General features: G+C 34.2%; 1 protein-coding gene across 1 annotated transcript in view; it reads left to right on the top strand.

Annotated features, from left to right (window-relative positions):
• Window positions 1–21671, top strand: part of LOC130246014 (anoctamin-1) — a 63696-nt gene that overhangs the window by 8133 nt on the left and 33892 nt on the right. Inside the window, exons 4-11 of the mRNA XM_056478843.1 lie at window positions 1278–1370; window positions 8463–8614; window positions 8694–8748; window positions 11162–11213; window positions 11314–11369; window positions 11513–11560; window positions 15777–15841; window positions 19006–19140. Of these exons, the coding sequence (XP_056334818.1) occupies window positions 1278–1370; window positions 8463–8614; window positions 8694–8748; window positions 11162–11213; window positions 11314–11369; window positions 11513–11560; window positions 15777–15841; window positions 19006–19140 (656 nt within the window). The remainder of the gene's footprint in view (window positions 1–1277; window positions 1371–8462; window positions 8615–8693; window positions 8749–11161; window positions 11214–11313; window positions 11370–11512; window positions 11561–15776; window positions 15842–19005; window positions 19141–21671) is intronic.

Here is a 21671-nt window from a genome sequence, read left to right on the forward strand (position 1 = left end):
AGCTGTTAGCTAGCATTAAACTATGCTGTGTTGGTTGAAAATAAAAATGACCCCCCTCCCCTTCATAACACATAGACTTTTCTTAGCGTGGGAGGGTTTGGGCTTTTTCTAAACTGGGTCTCCACTTCTTAAGTTCCAAGGTCACCTTGGGAATCTCTTGATTGCGCTCATTCTGTTAGTATTGCAGACAAAACTGAGCTCATCCCTGATTATTCACGGCTCAATGCATGAGATGATGAGACATTCATATGTGTGCCAGGAAACTGATATAGACACAGGCATTGGCAGGCAAGAGCCATATAATCTATGCAGGAATAGCATATGCTACAATACTTATTCTGCAATCTGTATAAAAATAATACTAGATCCCATAATGTAGTTTATATTCTGTTTCCATATGATAAGTAGAATTAACAGCATTATTAAATAATAACTTGAACATTTCACATGTAAATAAAATCATTTTTCCACATCCAACATGACATTCTCTATTATTATAATAATTAGGGCCAACATTTATTACTTTTCAAAATAGAAATGTGTTTTCTATACAGTAAGGATGCATTATTTTAGTAAACATAACAGTAAAAACGTTTAAAATGTATAAATAAGTTCTATTTCAATTGCATTTTTTACTTCCTATGTATCAGAGAATCATTATTCAAAAATGACCACCATAATAAGCCGTCCCAGTGTTTTCTGATCTGAAATTGGCCTTAATTCAGCATAAAGATAGACTGATGAGAGTGAAATCCTAAATGAAAGCTGTGAACGTTTGACTGTTGGTGGCAGATCACTTATGTTATGTTGGTGTGGATTAAATTTGAGTGCTGCAGTCTCCAGCCCAAAGGCAGATTACAGTTGATCCTCATTGCCAGAGGTGTTTGTGTTTGATGTATTTGTGTGTGTGTGCCACTCATCCACGCTGAATAAGACCATTTTAGTAACAGCTGCTTCTTATAGACTTATGTGTGTGTGTTTGCACCTCCGTTTGTTAATGAAGATGGCTAAACCACCTTATCTTGAACCGAATATCCAGTTCCATCCTACAAACTAAATTGCAATGAACGTGTGGTGGCTTCTGGAGATGCAAGACCACATTTTTGTCTTATCTGATTTGTATTTTTTATACACGTTTTCCAAATTTATGCACATCTTAGCATTTCCATTAGGCATTATTTAATGCAATATTCCAGAATGTGCATGAAAATATATGGATGGAAACATAGCTAATGATGGTTTTCCCTCTGAACCGTTTCTTTCTCTCTTTTTTGAAGATGAGGACGGTCCGCTTTACCCGTCTCCATGTCCCCTGGTCTGTTCTGAGTCGTGAGGCTGAACTTCTTAAGCTCAGAGTGCCCACTAAAAAGGTAAGTCGCTGTACAGGGAAAACCACCACATAAAAAGACTGCCGCTGGAGAATAAGATACAAAGATATGATGAGCTTTGATGCAGTGTGTAGTGCACGATTTGAGACACTTACAAAGATCTCAAGCTTGAATCATGTCCTAATTCTGTTGTCTTCAATGTCTTGCTCAAAGCCACAGAAACAATGAAAGGATATACAGTTGAAGACAGAATTATTAGCCCATTCTGAATTATTAGCCCCCCCAGTATATGTTTTTGCCCAATTTCTGGGGAAAAATGGAAAGAAGATTTTTTAACACATTTCAAAACATAATAGTTTTAATAACTCATTTCTAATCATTTATTTTATCTTTGGCATAATGACAGATAACTTTATGTAAATAATAGTGGTCAAATCCTGCTTTTTTCAGCTTCGACTTTTAAAAAATCTATTTTATCCAGAAAATTTTTTGAAAAAATAATCCATGCTTTTATTACCACTAGATTGGACTATTGTAACTCATTATACTTTGGGATTAGTCAGAAAACCTTATCCCAGTTACAATTAGTTCAAAATGCTGCTGCAAGGCTTTTAACAGGGACCAAGAAACATGAGCACATTACCCCAGTTTTACGCTCTCTGCACTGGCTGCCTGTGCACTATCGAGTCACTTTTAAAATGCTTCTCTTGGTTTTTAAATCTCTAAATGGTCTGGCACCTTCTTATCTGTCAGACATTTTAATTGAGCATCAGCCTGGATGGTCTCTTCGGTCATCTAACCAGAGACTGTTATGCATACCTAAGTCGAGGCTGAAATGCAGAGGTGACCGTGCTTTCGCAGTAGCTGGTCCTAGGCTGTGGAATGTGCTGCCCCTCTGTATCAGATCTGTTTCATCCCTGTCTGTTTTTAAATCTAGGTTAAAAACTTACCTTTGATTTGGCATTTTATCAGTGAAAATTGTCTGTTTTAGCGATAATTTTATAATTTTATATATACATTTGTTTTTTATCTGTTTTGATTTGTAATGTGCAGCACATTGGTCAACCTCTGGTTGTATTAAATAGTGCTATAGAAATAAAATTGACATTGACAATATTTTACTAGATATTTTTCAAGATACTAGTATTTAGCTTAAAGTGATATTTAAAGTTAACTAGGCAGGCTAGGCTAAATAGGCAAGTCATTGTACAACAGTGGTTTGTTCAGTAGACATTTAAAAAAAATTGCTTAAGGGGGCTAATATTATTGCATAATATTGACTTTAAAATGGTTTAAAAAAATTAAAAACTGCTTTTATTCTAGCCAAAATAAAACAAATAAGACTTTCTGCAGAAGTAAAAATATTATAGGAAATACTGTGGAAAATTTCTTGCTCTGTTATTGTGCTTTCACACCAGACGCAGATGCGTCAAGCGTGAGTGATTTACATGTTAAGACAATGCGAAGACGTGAATAGACATTCTGCATCGCGATCCACACGAGTTAAGCTTTTTGGGCATTTGACGCACAATTCGCCCAAGTTGGAAAATCCAAAATCAGCGGACATTTGTGCCGTGTTAACCAATCAGGAGCTTGCTCTTGTAGAGGCGTTATTATGACGTAGCGCCTGTTGTTAGTGTCCTGAGGGGAAATCCTCCTGCCAACACTAGACAACAGCTCATTAAACTGGACTTGGCTCAGTCGGAAGCACCGCTGAATGCTTCCATCATCCAGGTATAGACCCTTTTCACATTTCAGGGATTCTCAGTAGCAGAAGTCAACTTAGTTGGGAACAATTAGAGCGCAGTAAATGGGAGAATACAACAAATAATTTTTTTTACAATCCTATTTGCTGAAATAATAAAAGAAAAACTTCACGATGAGGTTATAGAGACGTTCAGAAAAAGGAAAAAGACTGTTGACGGCAGCCAGAGGAGAGAATAACGTCAAATTTACTGTCCTGTCCCATAGACGCTGCATTAGAAACATCTCGCACAACCGGTAATTTATTTTTTTTGTCATTTGAAGCAAATATAATACATAATAAACATTTATAAATGTTCAAACGTTTTAAAAAAAATCTAAATATTTAAAAACTTTAAAGGATTTAAGATGCTGATGACCGTTAAAGGCATCTTAACAGTCTTGTGAAAAGGTCCATAATTTCTGGAGTTGATGAACTTGCATATCTGGGTGCACCTCTGAAATCAGGATATAATGGATTCAGACATGGCGCTGAATGAATATACACTGTTTTCCAGCCTTCCTAAAGCACATAAACACAGTTACTTACAGTTTATTTCTCAATAAAATCCATGTTCCCATTTAGCACAGAAATTAAAATCACCGGGCAGACAGATGCCCTGCCCATGACGCGAATCTGCATCTACTGTGAAGTAAATTTGACGGATGAATGAAGCAAGTAAACTCAAAATGTTCACGTGTTTATTTATGCACAAATAGTAGGACTTCTTCTCGCATGAAGCAGCTGGTGTGAACACAGCATTAAACATTATTTGGGAAGTATTTGAAAAAGAAAATAAATTCACAGAAGGGCTAATAATTTTGACTTCATCCCAGTGAATACAGACAATATATTTTGGTGCATTTAAACAAAACAGTCATATTGATTAAAACAATGTTAGGTCACCTAACATCTTTAGAAATGGAGAGATACAGTAATGCATCTAAATTCGAATAAAATACAGCATTTTAACTAAATGTAATGTATTTATATGTACTTTTGATTTATTAAAATTGTTTAATATTTTTCTCTTTTAATTTGGTTGCATCCTGTCAGATGTATTAATTAAAAAAGAAGGATCTATGAGTGGTGTACTCATTACGCAGGGCATTGTATGCACTTGCGAATTGTGTTTGTTCTTTGAGAATCAAACTCTTATTTTCGTGTTGCTATTGAACTTTATGTTGTACTTTTGCTCATAAGCTTTAAAGAAAGATTGCCAAAGATTACTTTAACCATGTCTGCACTAAATCTGTGTGCTGCAATCAAACCTAAAACGCTCCCATTATAAATAAAGCTGTCTGGAACAATGGTACACTCCCAACCCATCAGTCAACAGTGCGACTTATTTTTGTCGCATAGCACAGCTGTTCTGGCCACTTTGTTTTCCCCATCAATTGTGGCTAAATTGCACTAGCCTACTTGTTTTTTAAAGGAAATGAATACTGTTATTTTGCAAGGAGGCATGAAATTGATCGAAAGTAAAAAAGGCATTTATGTTGCAACAGATTTATACACTCTTTTGCACTTTACATATATTAAAGGAATAAAGTAGAAAAAGTATTTGACCAATTTTAGTGTCGCTGTATTATCTTGCCTTATCGGACTCTTTAGGTATATTCATGACTTGACTATATTTTACTGGTTCACAGTAGTGGTGTATATTTATCACTGATGATAATGTAGGGCTGCTCGATTATGGGAAAAATCATAATCACGACTTTGGTCATAATTGTAATCACGATTATTCAAAACGATTATCAGTTGAAGTTAAAATTATTCGCCCTCCTGTGAATTTTAAATATATTTTTTTAATATTTCCCAAATGATGTTTAACAGAGCAAGGAATTTTCCACAGTATTTCCTATAATATTTTTTCTTCTAGAGAAAGTCTTATTTGTTTTATTTTGGCTAGAATAAAAGCAGTTTTTAATATTTTTAAAGCTATTTTAAGATCAATATTATTAGCCCCCTTAAGCAATTTACTGTATATTTTTTTATTGTCTGCAGAAGAAACTTCTGTTATACAATGATTTGACTACCCTAACTTGCCTAATTAACTTAATTAAGCCTTTAAATATCACTTTAAGCTGAATGCTTGTATTTTGAAAAATATCTAGTCAAATATTATGTGCTGTCATTATAGCAAAGATAAAAGAAATCAGTAATTAGAAATGAGTTATTAAATGTATTATGTTTAGAAATGTGTTGAAAAAAAATCTTTCCGTTAAACAGAAATTGGGGGAAAAATATCAAGGGCTGCTAATAATTCAGGAGGGCTAATCATTCTGACTTCAACTGTACACATCCAGTTATTTTTCTCCCTGTAAATAAGGAAAGGGGAATAGATACAATAGAATACAAATATGAAACAAACTGTGCTTTAAGCATCTTCACTGTAAGAACAAAACTTTAATTATAGCTACAAAAGTCCTTCAGTCAAGAGCAGTGAGTGATTTTCTCCTTTTGTTTGATTAATAATGATAAAAACAGGCAGCAGCAGGAATATTGCGCGCTGTCACTTTAAGAGCAGTCCGGTTCTGGATTATGGTTTCTTTCACGTGTCTTTTGATTCTCAACTCATTTGTTAATTACACAAATGAGGGTTAATATGAATAATCACTAAACACTGTGCTCTGACACAAATTTGCATGTATTTGACCAATAAAGCGCTCACATTATGATGACTTTAGATGTGTGTGCTCTGCTCGTCTCTGAGGCTGAGCGCATACACACACACAACAGCATGCGATTTCTTTCACGCTTTTAAAAACATGAATGATTGGAATGTACATCAATGAATGATGCGCATCACATGCTGCATAAGTCACATTACAGTACATGCTTTCAGTATTTTTACATGAAACTGAGCCTAGCAGAGCAACAAATGTACAACTTGAAAGGGAGCGGTATATGATGCAATAATCGTTTTATCTCCATTAATGGTTTTTCATAGTCATTAGAAGCCAAAATTGAAATCAAAACTGAATTTCGATTAATTGCACAGCTCTATGATAATATGGTAACGGTTTTTAACAATGTAATCTGACATTATAGAATATGCTGCACAACCAACACTAAAAAATATCCATGAATTAATAATTTTCCGTATTTTGTATTATTTCCATATTTCATGTTTATTATTATTTATTTATTCATGCTTTTTAATTGAAATGTGGGAGCTTAATCTTTCCTCCAACAACTTTGATGTTGAAAAGTTTGAAAAAAGTGACTTTTATTTACATTTTAAAGAATTTGATGTGATATATTTTCTGGTTTGGTGTTGTAAATTACAGTACAAAACCTGATAGTAAACTGCCAGTACCTTTTCTGTCATTTTACAGACTTAATTTTCTATTATTTAATTATTTTTATATAATATATTGTTTCAATGGGGCGGCACAGTGGCTCAGTGGTTAGCATTGTTGCCTCACAGCAAGAATGTTGCAGGTTTCCGACTGGGCCAGTTGGCATTTCTGTGTGGAATTTGCATGTTCTACCCGTGTTGGTGTGGGTTTCCTCCGGGTGCTCTGGTTTCCCCCCACAGTCCAAAGACATGTGCTATAGGGAATTGGATGAATTAAATTGACCGTACTGTATGTGTGTGAATGTATGGGTGTTTCCCAGTACTGAGTTTTAGCTGGAAGGGCATCAGCTGTGTAAAACATATGCTGAAAAAGTTAGCGGTTCATTCCACTGTGGCGACCTCTGATGAATAAAGGGACTAAGCCGAAGGAAAATGAAAAGAAATGAAATATTGTTCTCTCCACACCACCACCAGAGTGCAGCTCCACTTGGATGATGCAACGGCAGCCACAGGACAACGGCGCCAGTGCGCTCACCACACACCAGCTGTAGGGGGAGTGGAGAGACAGTGCTGATTGGGAGGGCATAATGGGTAAAGGCCAATGCAAAAATTGTGTTTTTTTTTTACAAATTGATACTGCACAGTATTTCAATGTCTTCATAACATCTTTATGGTTCGGTTTCTGTGTAGGCCTGTGATTGTTTCTGATTATTATAAGTGAGCTTGTGGGCGGAGCTAAACAGGCTGTGATGTAGAAGTAGGCGTTGCTCTTCTCCGGTGGAGGCGGAGTTTAGTTAGAATTACAGAGACACTTTCCACAAGCTGTAGGTTTGAAAGACTGGCTTCAATAGAAGCTCTTTTTACAGACGGAACAGAAACTTCCAAAAACTTCCAGAAAGAGTAAACTGAAGCATACATTTTGATTTATTAAATCATGAATTCATAAATAAAAGCTGAGAAATATTTACAGTACATCGTCTTATTAACTTCTGGGTCTAGTCATCAACAAAAACGATGGTTGAATAAAAGGTAACTTTAAGTCAGAATTTGCCAGGGGTATGAATAATTTTGGCCTTGAATGTATATATTGAAAATATATTTAAGACATACATTTGTTTTTGTGAGAATTAATTGTTGAATGGGGTGGCACGGTGGCTCAGTGGTTAGCACGGTCGCCTCACAGTAAGAAGGTCGCTGGTTCGAGTCAAGGCTGGGTCAGTTGGCATGTCTGTGTGGAGTTTGATTGTTCTTCCCATGTTGGCGTGGGTTTCTTCCTGGTGTGTGCATGTGTGTGAATGAGTGTGTATTGATGCTTCCCAGTACTGGGTTGTGGCTGCATAAAACATATGCTGGAATAGTTGCCGATTCATTCCGCAGTGGTGTCCCCTGATAAATAAGGGACTAAGCTAAAGGAAAATGAATGAACGAATTAACTTCCTTCAGACGTTTCATTGGTGTGCCTATCCAGTAGACTCCACCATGACCCCAGCCATAGAGTGTCATGTTTTTGGTGTTAAGAGCTTTGGCTCCGCGATGCTCTTTGTAAGTGCTCTGAGTTGGCACAGTCTACTAGCAGTTGTAATGTTAAAAGTCAATTCTCAAAGTCTGAAACTGTAGAGAGAGAGAGAAATAGAGAGAGAGAGAATAAAAAACTGTCATCTGATTACACACTACCAAGCCGATTACTTGTAAAATGTTTTCAAATTCCCTTTCAGAATTTCTGCAAGAGGCGTTTGTCATATAGCCCACATGCTAAGATGATTGTCAGCACCGCATTGTCCCATACATTTAGATTTGGCTTAGAGCTACGTTCTGAAAGAATGATTTGTCCTTTGAGGTTGGGAGTTGTATTGAATGACATAATCTGATAATGGTGGATTAGCTCTTCAGACATATGGACTCTGCATCTGACATGTGCTTTTTGTGTTTGCCCTCAAAACAAGATATTCCCAGTCCACACTTTGGGTGTCAAATCGTCTGACCCGGGTCTCAACTCTCCGTCTCTCATGTCTCTTTAGCTCTGGAAATAAATGGATTAATCTCAGTTCAATTTCAGAGCTGCTATGTTTTTTATTTTTTCCAGACGTATCAGCTGAAAGAGAAGACAGGGCTCATGGGCGTAATGAGCTCGTTTTGGATGAAGATCAACCAGCCGTTCCAGCCGGGTGTACCGGAGCCCCAAAACCCACGCACACGTGTCCTATCACAACCGTTCAGCAGAGACAAGCTACACCTGTGAGTGCCAGCGCGCACAGACATTTACAAATATATCAAGCCCACGCAATGAGCTCATTGCCCTCCTTTCATTTCACAGATTGGATATAAAGTCAGAAAACAGCTTGTTCAGCAATGCAATACGAGGTCGAATTGTGAGTATGGATGAATAATAATGCAACACATCAATCAAAAGGCAACTCAATTGATTTCTAGAGCACATTTTAAATGCACAGAAATTAAGAATATTGCTGCCATACAATAGCAAAGAAAAGATTTACAGATTGAAGTCAGAATTATTAGCCCCTCTGTATATTTTTCCTCAATTTCTGTTTAACAGAAAGAAGTTTTTTCAACACATTTCTAAACATAATAGTTTTATTAACTTATTTCTAATAACTGATTTATTTTGTCTTTGCCATGATGACAGTAAATAATATTTGACTAGATATTTTTCCAGATACTAGTATTCGGCTTAAAGTGACATTTAAAGGCTTAACTAGGTTAATTAGGCAGGTTAGGGTAATTAGGCAAGTCATTGTAAAACAGTGGTTTCTTCTGTAGACTATTAAACAAAATATTGTTCAGGGGGCTAATAATATTGACCTTAAAATGTTTATTTTTATTATTAAAACTGCTTTCATTCTAGCTGAAATAAAACAAATAAAAAAAATGTATTTGTTTTTCCAGAAGAAAAAATATAATAGGAAATACTATGAAAAAATCCTTGCTCTGTTTAACATCGTTTAGGAAATATTTGAAAAAGAATTCAATTATATATATATTTTTTTAACTCTTTATTTTCATTTTCGTTGAAAAAACTTCATACATTACATACAGTACTGCCTAAATCCTTACAAGGAGATATATCATACATCGAAAGTGTCTTGGAGTACTTACAGTGAATTTAATTTACTACAAAACGGAACTCAAAACCCTGCCACCCACCCCACCCATTTAACATTGATCAAAATATTTGTGGAAGGTTCATAAAAATTAAAATACAAGGCATATATGAATAACATTTACAATCATATATGGATCTGGCTGGGACAAAAATTTTAAATTGAAACAAGGTGTACATGGACAATGAAACCAAGAGAGACATTAAAAAACAATTATAGGACAATTGTAGAATAAATAAAGAAATAAGATCAATAAATTAACATACAATAGTCTTGTAAAACTCAATCAGTTTAGTCTATCTGCAAAAATAATACGAATGGTTCCCAAATCTGGTTAAAAATGGACGATTTGTAATTTAGTGTGAATCTCAGTTCTTCTAAGAGTAACATATTTGCAAGTTCTCTAGCCCACATTTCAAAGGTGGGGACAGCATCAGATTTCCACATTTGTAAAATGAGTTTTTTTGCAATACACATACAAAATAGAATTGCTTGTCAATAATAATTTTGACTTCAACTGTGTCTGTATTCTAGTTGGATTTTACCCTCTGTGGCTGAATCACAGAGTCAGTGAGTTGAACTCGAGAGTGAATCAGATTCAGTGTTGTCAGCCATTTCACTGAACAGAACTAAGCTGAATGTTCAGAAAAAATATCCATACTTCACATGAGCCATTTTACTCTTATTTTTAGTCATTACACGATCTTGACAGCCTCAACTCTCAGTCATCTTGGAAGTGTAGCCATTATTAACTGAACAGGAACAAACTTGAATATTTATGGTGTAACTTTTGAAAGAAATTAAAACGTTTTTCAACAACAATTATCTTGTGATGCCCGCTGAAATTTCTTTGCCATCCTTGCAATCACAAATATATTTCATGTATACAGTTCTCAACATAAATGAGTACACTCCAATTTAAAAATGAATATTTTTATCCATTTCTAAGTGAATATAATTAATATATTTGGTGCATTTGGAAAAAAAATCTGACTTATTAAACAGATATATTTATTAAAGTGATATTTCAGTCAATTTTAGAAATAGAACGACAATATAATTAGATTCAAGTGAAATAATGCAGTAAAAAAAACTACAAAATATCAACTAATTTTTGTATATTTTTTGCTTCTCTTGATTTTTCCCCTTTTTTTTTAAGTTTTAAATTACTATTTTTCCCTAACACATAAATTTGGTACACTAATATTTTGATGACCATCATCGTAAGTTTTGTGTTAGATTAGTTGGCTTCTGTGCTGACTAATCTAATGTATATACAAATATATTACTGTAAAGCATCCTATAGAAAATATTCATTTAAAAAGGGATCTGAGGGGTGCACTTATTTATACTGAGCTGGACTGTATATTTGAGTCTAAATATACACTCTGTATATTTGAGAAAATGTTTTGTTTTTTAAAGTTCTGTTTTTATGTATGTGTGTATATTTATTTATGCAGAATAAACACACACACACAACTTAAGTAAAAACTTTTATTTTGGATGTGATTAATCACGATTAAAAGTTGCCAAAATTATTATTTCAAAATGATTAATTTTAAAACATTTATTTTATAAAGTTGTAACTATATTTAAAGTATATTTAACTTATTTTAAATTAAAATCATTATAGCTACCAACCCCAAACTCACTTTCTTTGCAGGTGTATGAAATTTTGAGGCGCACAGCCTGCACACAATCCTGTCAAACTATGGGTATGATTCAGCAGACACAAACGAAACAATTAAAACAGTTGTTTAGCTAACATTTCTGACTATACGTACTTAGATTTTCTCTTTCTCATTTCCAACTCAGGCATTTCATCACTACTTGCCAAAGGAGTTTATGATTCTGCCTTCCCTTTACATGATGTAAGTGCTGTATTTGACTATGTTTGTCTTGTTAGATCAGTGTAAATGTGTGAAGTGGTTTAAGTGAAGCTCTCTGTGTGTGTGTGTGTGTGTGTGTGTGTGTGTGTGTGTGTGTGTGTGTGTGTGTGTGCTTATTGCTGCAGGGAGACTTTGACAGCTCAGAAGATAAAGAGCATCGCAACGACAGACAGGTGAGTGCTGCAAAATTCTGTAATAGCGAAGACATTTAGCAGAAGCTTTCATTTAATTGATAAAATGGTAATAAGCTGCTTATTACTGCATGATATGTGTGTGTGACTCTATTTCTAAATACCCCTGAAGAAATCTGATATATGGCAATATATGCAAATCACATATATGACAAACAAGTTCATGTTTGGATTTCAATATGTCACAAGTTAATACCAAAATGTTAACATATAGCAAAAATGTCTATATACATATTTTTTTCTCAACCATTATAATTTCAAATATGTACATATATGTTCAAATAAGTGACCCTCCACCACAAAACCAGTCATATGTTTCAAGGGTATATTTTAGGGCCTATCCAAAATACATTGTATGAGTCAAAATAATTATTTTATGCCAGAAATCATTTGAATATGAAGTAAAGGTCATCTTCAATGAAGACATTTTGTGAATTTCCTTCTATAAATATCACTTTTATTCTTAAATTGGTAATATGCATTGCTAAGCACTTTAAACTCTAAGAGCCCTATCATACACCCGGCGCAATAAGGCGCAAGGCGTGTATGGCGCGATTTGTTGCTATTTTCACACCAGCGCGACAGTAATTTTCACGTTTTGCGCCACATTGTTTAAATAGCAAATCCCTTTGCGCCAACTTGTGGACTCATGGGTGTGCTGGTCTAAAAAGGAGGTGTATAAAGATGCATTGTTGGCGTGTTGCTATTTTGAGGAACTGAAATAGACCGGAACATTGACCAACAAAAAGTCTAGCGCAAAGTACATTAGTTGTGCACGTATGCGAGTCCAAAACATTTACACATTGCTTAATACACACAGGATATACAGCAATACACAAACATCTTTACATATGTTACAAAATTATTATTTTCTACACAAATATAAAAACCACTGCCACCTCCTTCACTTCGGGGGGCTTTTTATTAGTTTATTCAGGACAATTTGCATTTGTATGTAGTTATTATTATTAGCAGTATTATTTATATGCATATTTATATTAGTTTTAATTAAACCAAGTTTAGATTTGTCCACCTGTCAGGTTTTGAAGATGTATGCATCACCATATAGGGCATAAGAATAGGATGTGTGTTGGGATATAACTATATAATAATTATATAGATTTTTTGACCACGCTTCGTTATTATTGTTTATTTATTTGTTTGCTGTTGAAATTAGAACTGAATTTAGAAATAGTTTTTCATATCTTTGCACTTAACAAACGAAATTAAATATGTAGGCTAATGGATGTCTTCAGTGGAGTGCGTACATACCCGTTTTCATTACTCCGAGAAAGTAAAGGAATGAAGTAGATTAAAAGTAAACTAAATACGAAGTAAAAAGACCAAATGGAGGAGGCTTGTTCTTTTTCCTCGTGCTGCAGAAGCTCTGTTTAACAGTTTTCCCATAGTGAAACGTTCAGTTTTTCCACTTACAAACAGAGATGTATAAAGTACTAAAGACCCAGACTTAAGTAAAAGTACAAGTACTCTATCAAAAAGTGACTTGAGTAGAAGTAAAAGTGCTCTTTAAGCACCATACTTAAGTGGAAGTACTAAAGTATTCAACATTTTTTGTACTTAAGTATTGCAAGTAGTTTATTTCAAAATTTACTACTCAAGTACTGAAAGTAAAAGTACAAGTATTGTGTAATGTAGTTATTAAAGAATGCAGTCAAAAGACATCATATTGTTTTGTTTATTTTAAATTTCTTTTTTGGGGGCACGTCATTAAGCAGAACGAAAAGAAACATGACTTACAATACTGTTTTTCTCTCACGCTTGAACCACAGATCTGATAGATTATAACAGCTTTAACACACACCTTTCAAAGTTGTGTGTCACAAAAACAGTCCATAATCCACTCAAAACGCTATTGAAACCCATTTTCGGAGCACAAATTACTGGTTGTAAACGCTGTAAACGAACGTTCTAATTCACTTGATTTTGATTTTATTGTAAAAAAAAAGAAAACGTGTATATTACTGTGTTAAATGAAAATCTGAAATATTTTATGGCTTATGGCTATGATTTAGTATTCAAAAATGTTTCATTTTGATTATGTTTTAATTAAATTGGTCTTAAACTTCATATTTTTCATATTTTATAGTATATTTATTCATTCTGGTACTTTTACCATAAACTAACATCTCAACCATTTGGTAGAGGCTGATATTTTAGAAATTATGGGATGTGTTGGGGGAAAATGTATTGATTGTGTTAACTAGCGACATTAGGAGTTAAGAAATGCAATAAATAAAAAAATTCTATTGGTTTTTTTCTTGGTGTGACAGTTAAATGGTTACTTGTAATAAAATTGTGTCCTTTAATACAGCAGTAATATATATAAACTGTACCCTTAATTTGACCCGCTCAAAGAAAACACTCTTTCTGAATGTATCAAACAAAACTCATGCACAGAAGACAGCATGAGCATTTATAGCAAATAAACTAATGTAAATATTCTCCCACCTGCTTTTTAAACGCTGACAGGCGAGGTCTTACACCCCTTTGATTGGTTGTCTTCACCTTCTCAACAGAAAGGGCTGCTATCGGCTTTAGAAATGAAAGCGTTGTTCACTGATGGCGGGAAGAACAGCCGCGGTTACAGTCTATGTATGTATAATACGCGGTTATCACAGGTAATCTATAATAGACACAGTGGAGAAAACTTGCACCTCATACACGCCCAGGTCTGGATCCACAAGTATCGCTTTAACAGCCAAGAGGAGATGAAACTCCTTCTGTTACCTCACAAACAGGCCAGCGGGTCAAATGTCCAAAGTGAGAGAGGCAGAGATGGAGTCTCACAACATTTCTCTGTAGTAGTGAAATAGCGGCTCGTGTGCTGTGCCGCCTTCACTCACCCTCGCGCCTCCGTCCTTCGCCATAGTATTGCGACACCGCACATAGGAGATAAATGACGTCAGTATATTTTGACACCTCTAGTAACGAGTAACGATGCAGCTCATAAAAAATCTATCGGAGTAAAAGTATTAAACTCATCGAAAATATGTACTTAAGTAAAAGTGGAAGTAGGAGAAAAAAACAATACTCCAGTAAAGTACAGATACTGCCTTTTAGTACTTAAGTACAGTAGTGAAGTAGTTCTACTTCGTTACTATACATCTCTGCTTACAAAGTTTGCCATATAAATAGCAAATGGGCCATGGTGCGAAGCAACTGACTCTTAAAGGGAATGGGAGATGAGACTCTGATTGGTTTAATGCATGTTACGCTCAAAACACACCCAGAACACACCCAAAACCTTGTTAGACCATGCCCCAGGATGCAAAGCGTATTTTTCCATCCTTAGGCCTAATAGCAGAAGTGGATTTGGACACAATGCTTTTGTGCCATGCGCTTTAGACTTTGCACCGAGATCATTAAAATAGAGCCCTAAAATTCAAAATATTATCACAACATCATAAACCATACACTAATAGAAAGGTAATGGAATAGTTAATGGAATATTCAGCCTTCAGATGATGTATAAATCTCAATTTCCAAAAATTGACCCTTATGACTGGTTTGGTGGTCCAAGATCACATACAGTTGAAGTCAGAATTATTATCCACCGTTTATTTTTCTGTTTAACTGAGAGAAGATGTTTTTCAACACATTTCCAAACATAATAGTTTTAATAACTAATTTCTAATAACTGATTTATTTTATCTTTGACGTGATGACAGTAAATAGTATTTGACTAGATATTTTTCAAGATACTTCAATACAGCTTAAAGTGACATTTAAAGGCTTAACTAGGGTAATTAGGTTAACTAGGCAGGTTAGGGTAATTAGGCAAGTCATTGTTTAACGATGGTTTGTTCTGTAGACTATCGAAAAAAATAGCTTAAAGGGGCTAATAATATTGACCTTAAAATGTTGTTTCAGAAATTAAAAACTGCTTTTATTCTAGCCAAAATAAAACAAATAAGACTTTCTCCAGAAGAAAAAATATTATCAGACATACTGTGAAAATTTCCTTGCTCTGTTAAACATCATTTGGGAAATATATAAAAAAGAAAAAGAATTCAAGTCAATTCAAGTCAATCAATTTTTTTTAAATAAATGTTCAAATATCAGCTTTCCATATGGGAAAATACAAAGAATATGTTTTTTTTTAAATGGAAAAGGCTGAACAGTGATGTGTATGTGTGTGTGTATGTGTGTGTGTGTGTGTGTGTGTGTGGGTATGCAGATGTTGCATGAGGAATGGGCCAATTACGGAGCTTTCTACAAATATCAGCCAATGGACCTTATCAGGTATCAGACATCAAATACTGTGCTACCATTTGGTTCTGTTATTCTATACACAGATGGTTATATTGACTCATTTCTGGGAACTGTCAGATGTGTGTATTTTGGGGAATTGCTATTAATAGTTGCCTCAAATCATGCGGTTTGTTGAAAAGAGATGTTACTTAAGTATCTTTAAGATTTTCACTTCGTAAATGATGGAAAGCTCTCTATATAGACAGTGCACATGCAGCATAAATGAGTACACACACTTTGAACATTTTTATCCATTTCTCAGTGAACACAGACAATATATGATGATGCATTTAAATAAAACGTTTAAATTAAAATAAAAATATTGATTAAAATAAGAGTTTGGTCAACTAACATCTTAAGAAATAGAAAGATAACACATTCATATAAATTCAACTGAGGTGTTGGAATATTTTTTTTTACAAATTAGAAAATGTCCACTAAATTACATTATGGGTCTCTTGATTTTTCCTCCTTTATTAAAATTTTATTTAGTGTTTTCCCCAAACATATTATTTGGGGTGTAAACATTTTTGCTCCATGATCTTCCGGTTATGGCTTTGGTACTAACTAATATAGGGCATATACACAAATATATTGTTGTATAGCCTGTTGTATGGTCTATAAATCACTAAATGGCTTAGGACCTCAATACATTACAGAGATGCTCACTGAATACAAACCCAACAGATCACTCAGATCTTTAGGAGCAAATAAACTAGAAATTCCAAGAGTTCAGTCAAAGCAGGGTGAATCGGCTTTCAGCTACTATGCCCCTCACTGCTGGAATCAGCTTCCAGAAATGATCAGATGTGCTCCAACATTGGGCACATTCAAATCAAGACTGAAAACACATCTGTTAAGCTGTGCCTTTACTAAATGAGCACTGTGCTACGGCCGACAGATCGCACTATTCTATTTTCCTCTTCTTTTTCATTCTTTTATAACACATTTTATCTGTTTTTATACTTATTTATTTTATTTTTTTTAACCATTTTTATTATTTGTTTTTAATTTTCTTATACTTGTTTCTTTTATTCCTGTTTGTGTAAAGCACTTTGAATTGCCACTGTGTATGAAATGTGCTATATAAATAAATTTGCCTTGCCTTGCCTATAGCATCTTATAGAAAGCCAACATTAATGCCAACTTAAAGGCACAGTTCACCCAAAAATGCATCTTTTTCAATTTCTCACCTAAAAGTTTTAATCATTTACTTTAAGTGATTTCAAACCTTAATGAGTTAGCATATTAATTAATATATGCTTTATAATTAAAATATTTTAGGATATATTTCAGAATTTAGAAACTGGTAACCAGGAAAAAAATACAATGGAAGTCAATGGTTTCAAGTTTCCAACATTCTTCAGAATATCTTCATTTTTGTTGCATGACAACATTTCTATGTCTTTAAATCAAACTATTCACAAACTGGGCAGATATCAAGCAAGTACAGATGATTATATATTTAATATGCATTAATAAATGACCCACAATACAGTATTATTTAATCTGATATGGAAGACGTATAGCATTGCGTGAATTTAATGACATCTGGATATCACACATTATGTAGCGTAATACACATGCAATGAATGAGCTGCAGAATAAAATAATAGTAAGATTACTTAGTATTACTTATCAGCTGGCTTACATGGAGTCTACATACTGTTTGACATTTTTTGTGCTGATTATAAGGGAAAAGCTCCAGAATGGACTTGAATGAAGCTGACACATTTGTTGGTTGCTGGAAGCGTAATCAAGATAGAGAAAGTATATTAATAAATGATGCCCGATGTAAAGTACACATACGCTGAGCTTTACTTAAAAAAAGGTGAGTAAAGCTGTTGTAACTTGGAACTGTTAAGTTGACTTAACTTAATGATTGTAGTTATGCATTTATACTTCATTTACTTAATAATTTTATGGCAACTGGTTTGCTAATTTTTTTAAGTAAAAACAACTTCATTTTAAAAGAAACTAGTTTACTTTCTTTTTTAATTAATCTGGTGTACTCACTTTAAGTAAAGTCAACTAATCACTTTAAAGCAACTGATTTACTCACCTTTTTTAAGTAAACTATTCGCTTTAAAGCAACTGATTTACTCACCTTTTTAAAGTCAACTAATCGCTTTAACTCAACTGATTTACTCACCTTTTTTTAAAGTAAAGTCACCTAATCGCTTTAAAGCAACTGATTTACTCACCTTTTTAAAGTCAACTAATCGTTTTAAATCAACTGATTTACTCACCCTTTTTAAAAGTAGTCAACTAATCACTTTAAATCAACTGATTTACTCACCCTTTTAAAAGTAGTCAACTAATCGCTTTAAATCAACTGATTTACTCACCCTTTTTAAAAGTAGTCAACTAATCGCTTTAAATCAACTGATTTACTCACCCTTTTTAAAAGTAGTCAACTAATCACTTTAAATCAACTGATTTACTCACCCTTTTTAAAAGTAGTCAACTAATCGCTTTAAATCAACTGATTTACTCACCCTTTTTAAAAGTAGTCAACTAATCGCTTTAAATCAACTGATTTATTCACCCTTTTTTAAAGCAAAGTCAACTAATTGCTTTAAAATCAACTGGTTTACTCACTTTTTTAAAGTCAGCTAATTGCTTTAAAAGCAATCAGTTTACTCACTTTTTAAAGTAAATTAAATTAATCACTTTACAAGCAACCACTTTACTCACTTTAAGTAAACTTAAAGTAAACTTTAAGTTTACTCTTCTTTTTTTAAAGTTAAGCCAACTAATCATTTAAAAACAACTGGTTTACTCTTCTTTTTTTAAAGTTAAGCCAACTAATCATTTAAAAGAAACTTGTTTACTCTTTTTTTTTTTTTAAGTAAAGCCAACTAATCACTTTAAAAGCAACTGGTTGACTCCTTTTTTAAAAGTAAATCCAACTAATAACCTTAAATGCAACTGGTTTACTCACTTTTTTAAAGTAAAGTCAACTAATCATTTTAAACGCAACCGGTTTACTCACTTTTTTAAAGTAAAATCAACTAATCAATTTTCACAGCGTATTGAAACTACACACTAAACAAATTTTGTGTTTACAGCAAAAGTATTTTTTGTACATTTGAGCTCTGTATCAGTAACCAAACTTCCAAACTGTTTGGTAACCCATTTACCTGTGTTTCCAGGAAGTACTTTGGGGAGAAGATTGGCCTGTATTTTGCCTGGTTGGGAGTGTACACACAGCTGCTGATTCCAGCATCGGCTTTAGGAGTCGCAGTGTTTCTGTATGGATGCCTCACCGTAGACACCAATGTGCCCAGGTAAACACTCACATACACTTTTCATTCATTGTAAGGTCTTTCTTTTGACTTTTGAAAATTATCATCATCATCATCATTTACTTATACCATTTTACAACATTCTCAAGTGGTCCTAAACTTTTATGAATTTATGTTTTTGTCAAAGACAAAGCTATATATTCATAAGAATGTAGACTGCCAGTACATTTACATGGACACCAATACTCCAATTTTAATACAATTAAGACAATACTCTGATTAAGAGCGATGTTTGATGACCTTAATCCGACTTAAGTCATAACTGAACTAAACAGAAATGGAATTAAGACGTGGAGTATTCATATTTTAGTCACATAATTGAAGTGCAGCACAGACATGTAAACACCACAATCAAACTATTACCATTTTGTAGTACTGTTCGCTACGTTTAGCATCACGGAAGTTGTCAGGCATTGACGACAAACAAATAAGAAAGGCTTTAAGCAAGAGAGCACATTTTGGTGCAAGCAGGAAATTATGATTATGCTGAGAAATCTAGAAGAATTGGAAATTACAAAGTGCCTTGACTTTGAAGTGATTTGTTGCATGGGCATGAATAAAAAGTTAGTGAATGAAATGGCAGAGGTGGCCTGTTGCTTGTGAGTTTTTTATCCTCCGTCATATGTTTGCATACAAAGTCAGAGAAATTAACTGCATTTGAACTTGTCGCAAAATTAAAAACGGCCTATGTTTCCCCTGGGTTTACAGTTTTTTTTTTCTGTATACAGCAGATTGAGACCGTGAGACAGAGCTGAAAACCATGTACAGAGGTCGAAATTAACTCGTTTACTTGGTAGCACTTCAAAAATGTAAGAGCACCAACCAAAAATGAAAGAGTATCACTGCAAAGTGTATAATAACAGATTTATTGTATTTGAAAACAACAATCAGGACTAACAAAAATCAGAAACAACTATCTAACTAATTCTGATTTATTGATATTTGTGCAATATTTAAAATATGAATGTCTAATAATTTTAAAACATTAATGATGACAATGATGTCAATAATACTAACAATGAATAACAATTCTCATGATCATGCTGCCTTAAATCCGCTTGAATGCGAGTTATCTACTATATAAAGTCCTACTGTTACAATATGGAAAATAAATCTATGGTTTGCATCAAACGAAAATGAAGCATTGCAGTAAGAAATGTCCATTTTGCACTATTGTTTTTATGCATATGTCAATTTAATAAACAAATAACATTTCTGCCACAAAACAAATGTAAAGATTGTAATAAATCATTCAATTCAAAGCTGCAAAGCAGACATCAGTAACTAAATAAAAATAATATATGCATGTCAAGAAAGAACGAACAAAAGAAAGGAGAAAAAATTCTCACTTCTACCACTCTTTAAAAGTTTTGGTTTTGGTTTGTTATTTTAAATGCACAGCCTCATTATGGTCTAATTTACATTTTTCTGTGTTTGTGGAAAAAAGCAGGCGAGTCAGCCGGCCCAATATATGAGCGGGGCAGAGCAGGATTCTCGCGATGACCGCCTTCGCAATACCGTTCTTTATCATGATCTGCAGTTTCACTTTATACTTAAAAGCGAGCTTCTTTGGCGATGATGTACAGTGTTGAATACTACATTTAGCAGCCATTTGCGCTGTACACGCAGTGAATGCAACGCATCAAGATTCGGGCCATTAAACAGCTGATCCACTCCGAGTCTTTCAGCACTCTCTCCGAAAACACTCAATGTTCAACAAATGATCGCTCTCATCAGCCCATTATTTGTAACTTTGGGTGGGTTTGCAAACCTGTGTACTTTTCATAGCATCTTCCTCAAACTTCAGCTGTTTGCATTACCCGCGGTCACAAAAGCTCCGTTATCTGACAGCATAAAGCCTTGAGTGATTGACAGAACCAATATGGTGGCAGGGAAGAACGATTAAGCAGGGTTTTTGAAAAAAAAAATCAAAACAGGTCGCACTACAACCATTATATGCAGTCGCACAAATGCTGCCAAATTTATTATAAGGTCGCATAGATTACATTTCAGGCGCATATTTGATCAAAATGGTCACAAATTTGAGCCCTGCTTGCCGTTGTGCAAATACACACAGCTATTTAGCTTATTAAAAGCTGTGATCTAGCTCTATATAAAAATAAAATTAACTTGACTTTAAGGGGGGGGTGGGGAAAGCCGTTGGGAGGGCAGGGCGCTCCCCTAATATAATGGTAGGAGAAACATTGTTGTGCCATGATGAACATGACCTGTTGTTGTGTGAAACACCAGAAGAAACAAGCGTTGAATGCTGATGTAATGATGTTAATCAAACTTTGTACTTTCGTACAAAACGGGAACATGAAAGGAACATCAATTAATCATATTATTGTCTTATTCAGATTAAAGCAAATAATTAGATTACTGATGTCCATGTAAACGTAGTCAATGACATCCATTGTGGAAAAAATACTTTGGAGTTCTTTTCCAACATTTTTCAGTATAGCTTTCTTTGTGTTCAACAAGAGAAAAACTCAAACAGGTTTTGAACAAGT

Source organism: Danio aesculapii, chromosome 18 (genome assembly GCF_903798145.1).
Source record: "Danio aesculapii chromosome 18, fDanAes4.1, whole genome shotgun sequence".
NCBI classification, from domain to species: domain Eukaryota; kingdom Metazoa; phylum Chordata; class Actinopteri; order Cypriniformes; family Danionidae; genus Danio; species Danio aesculapii.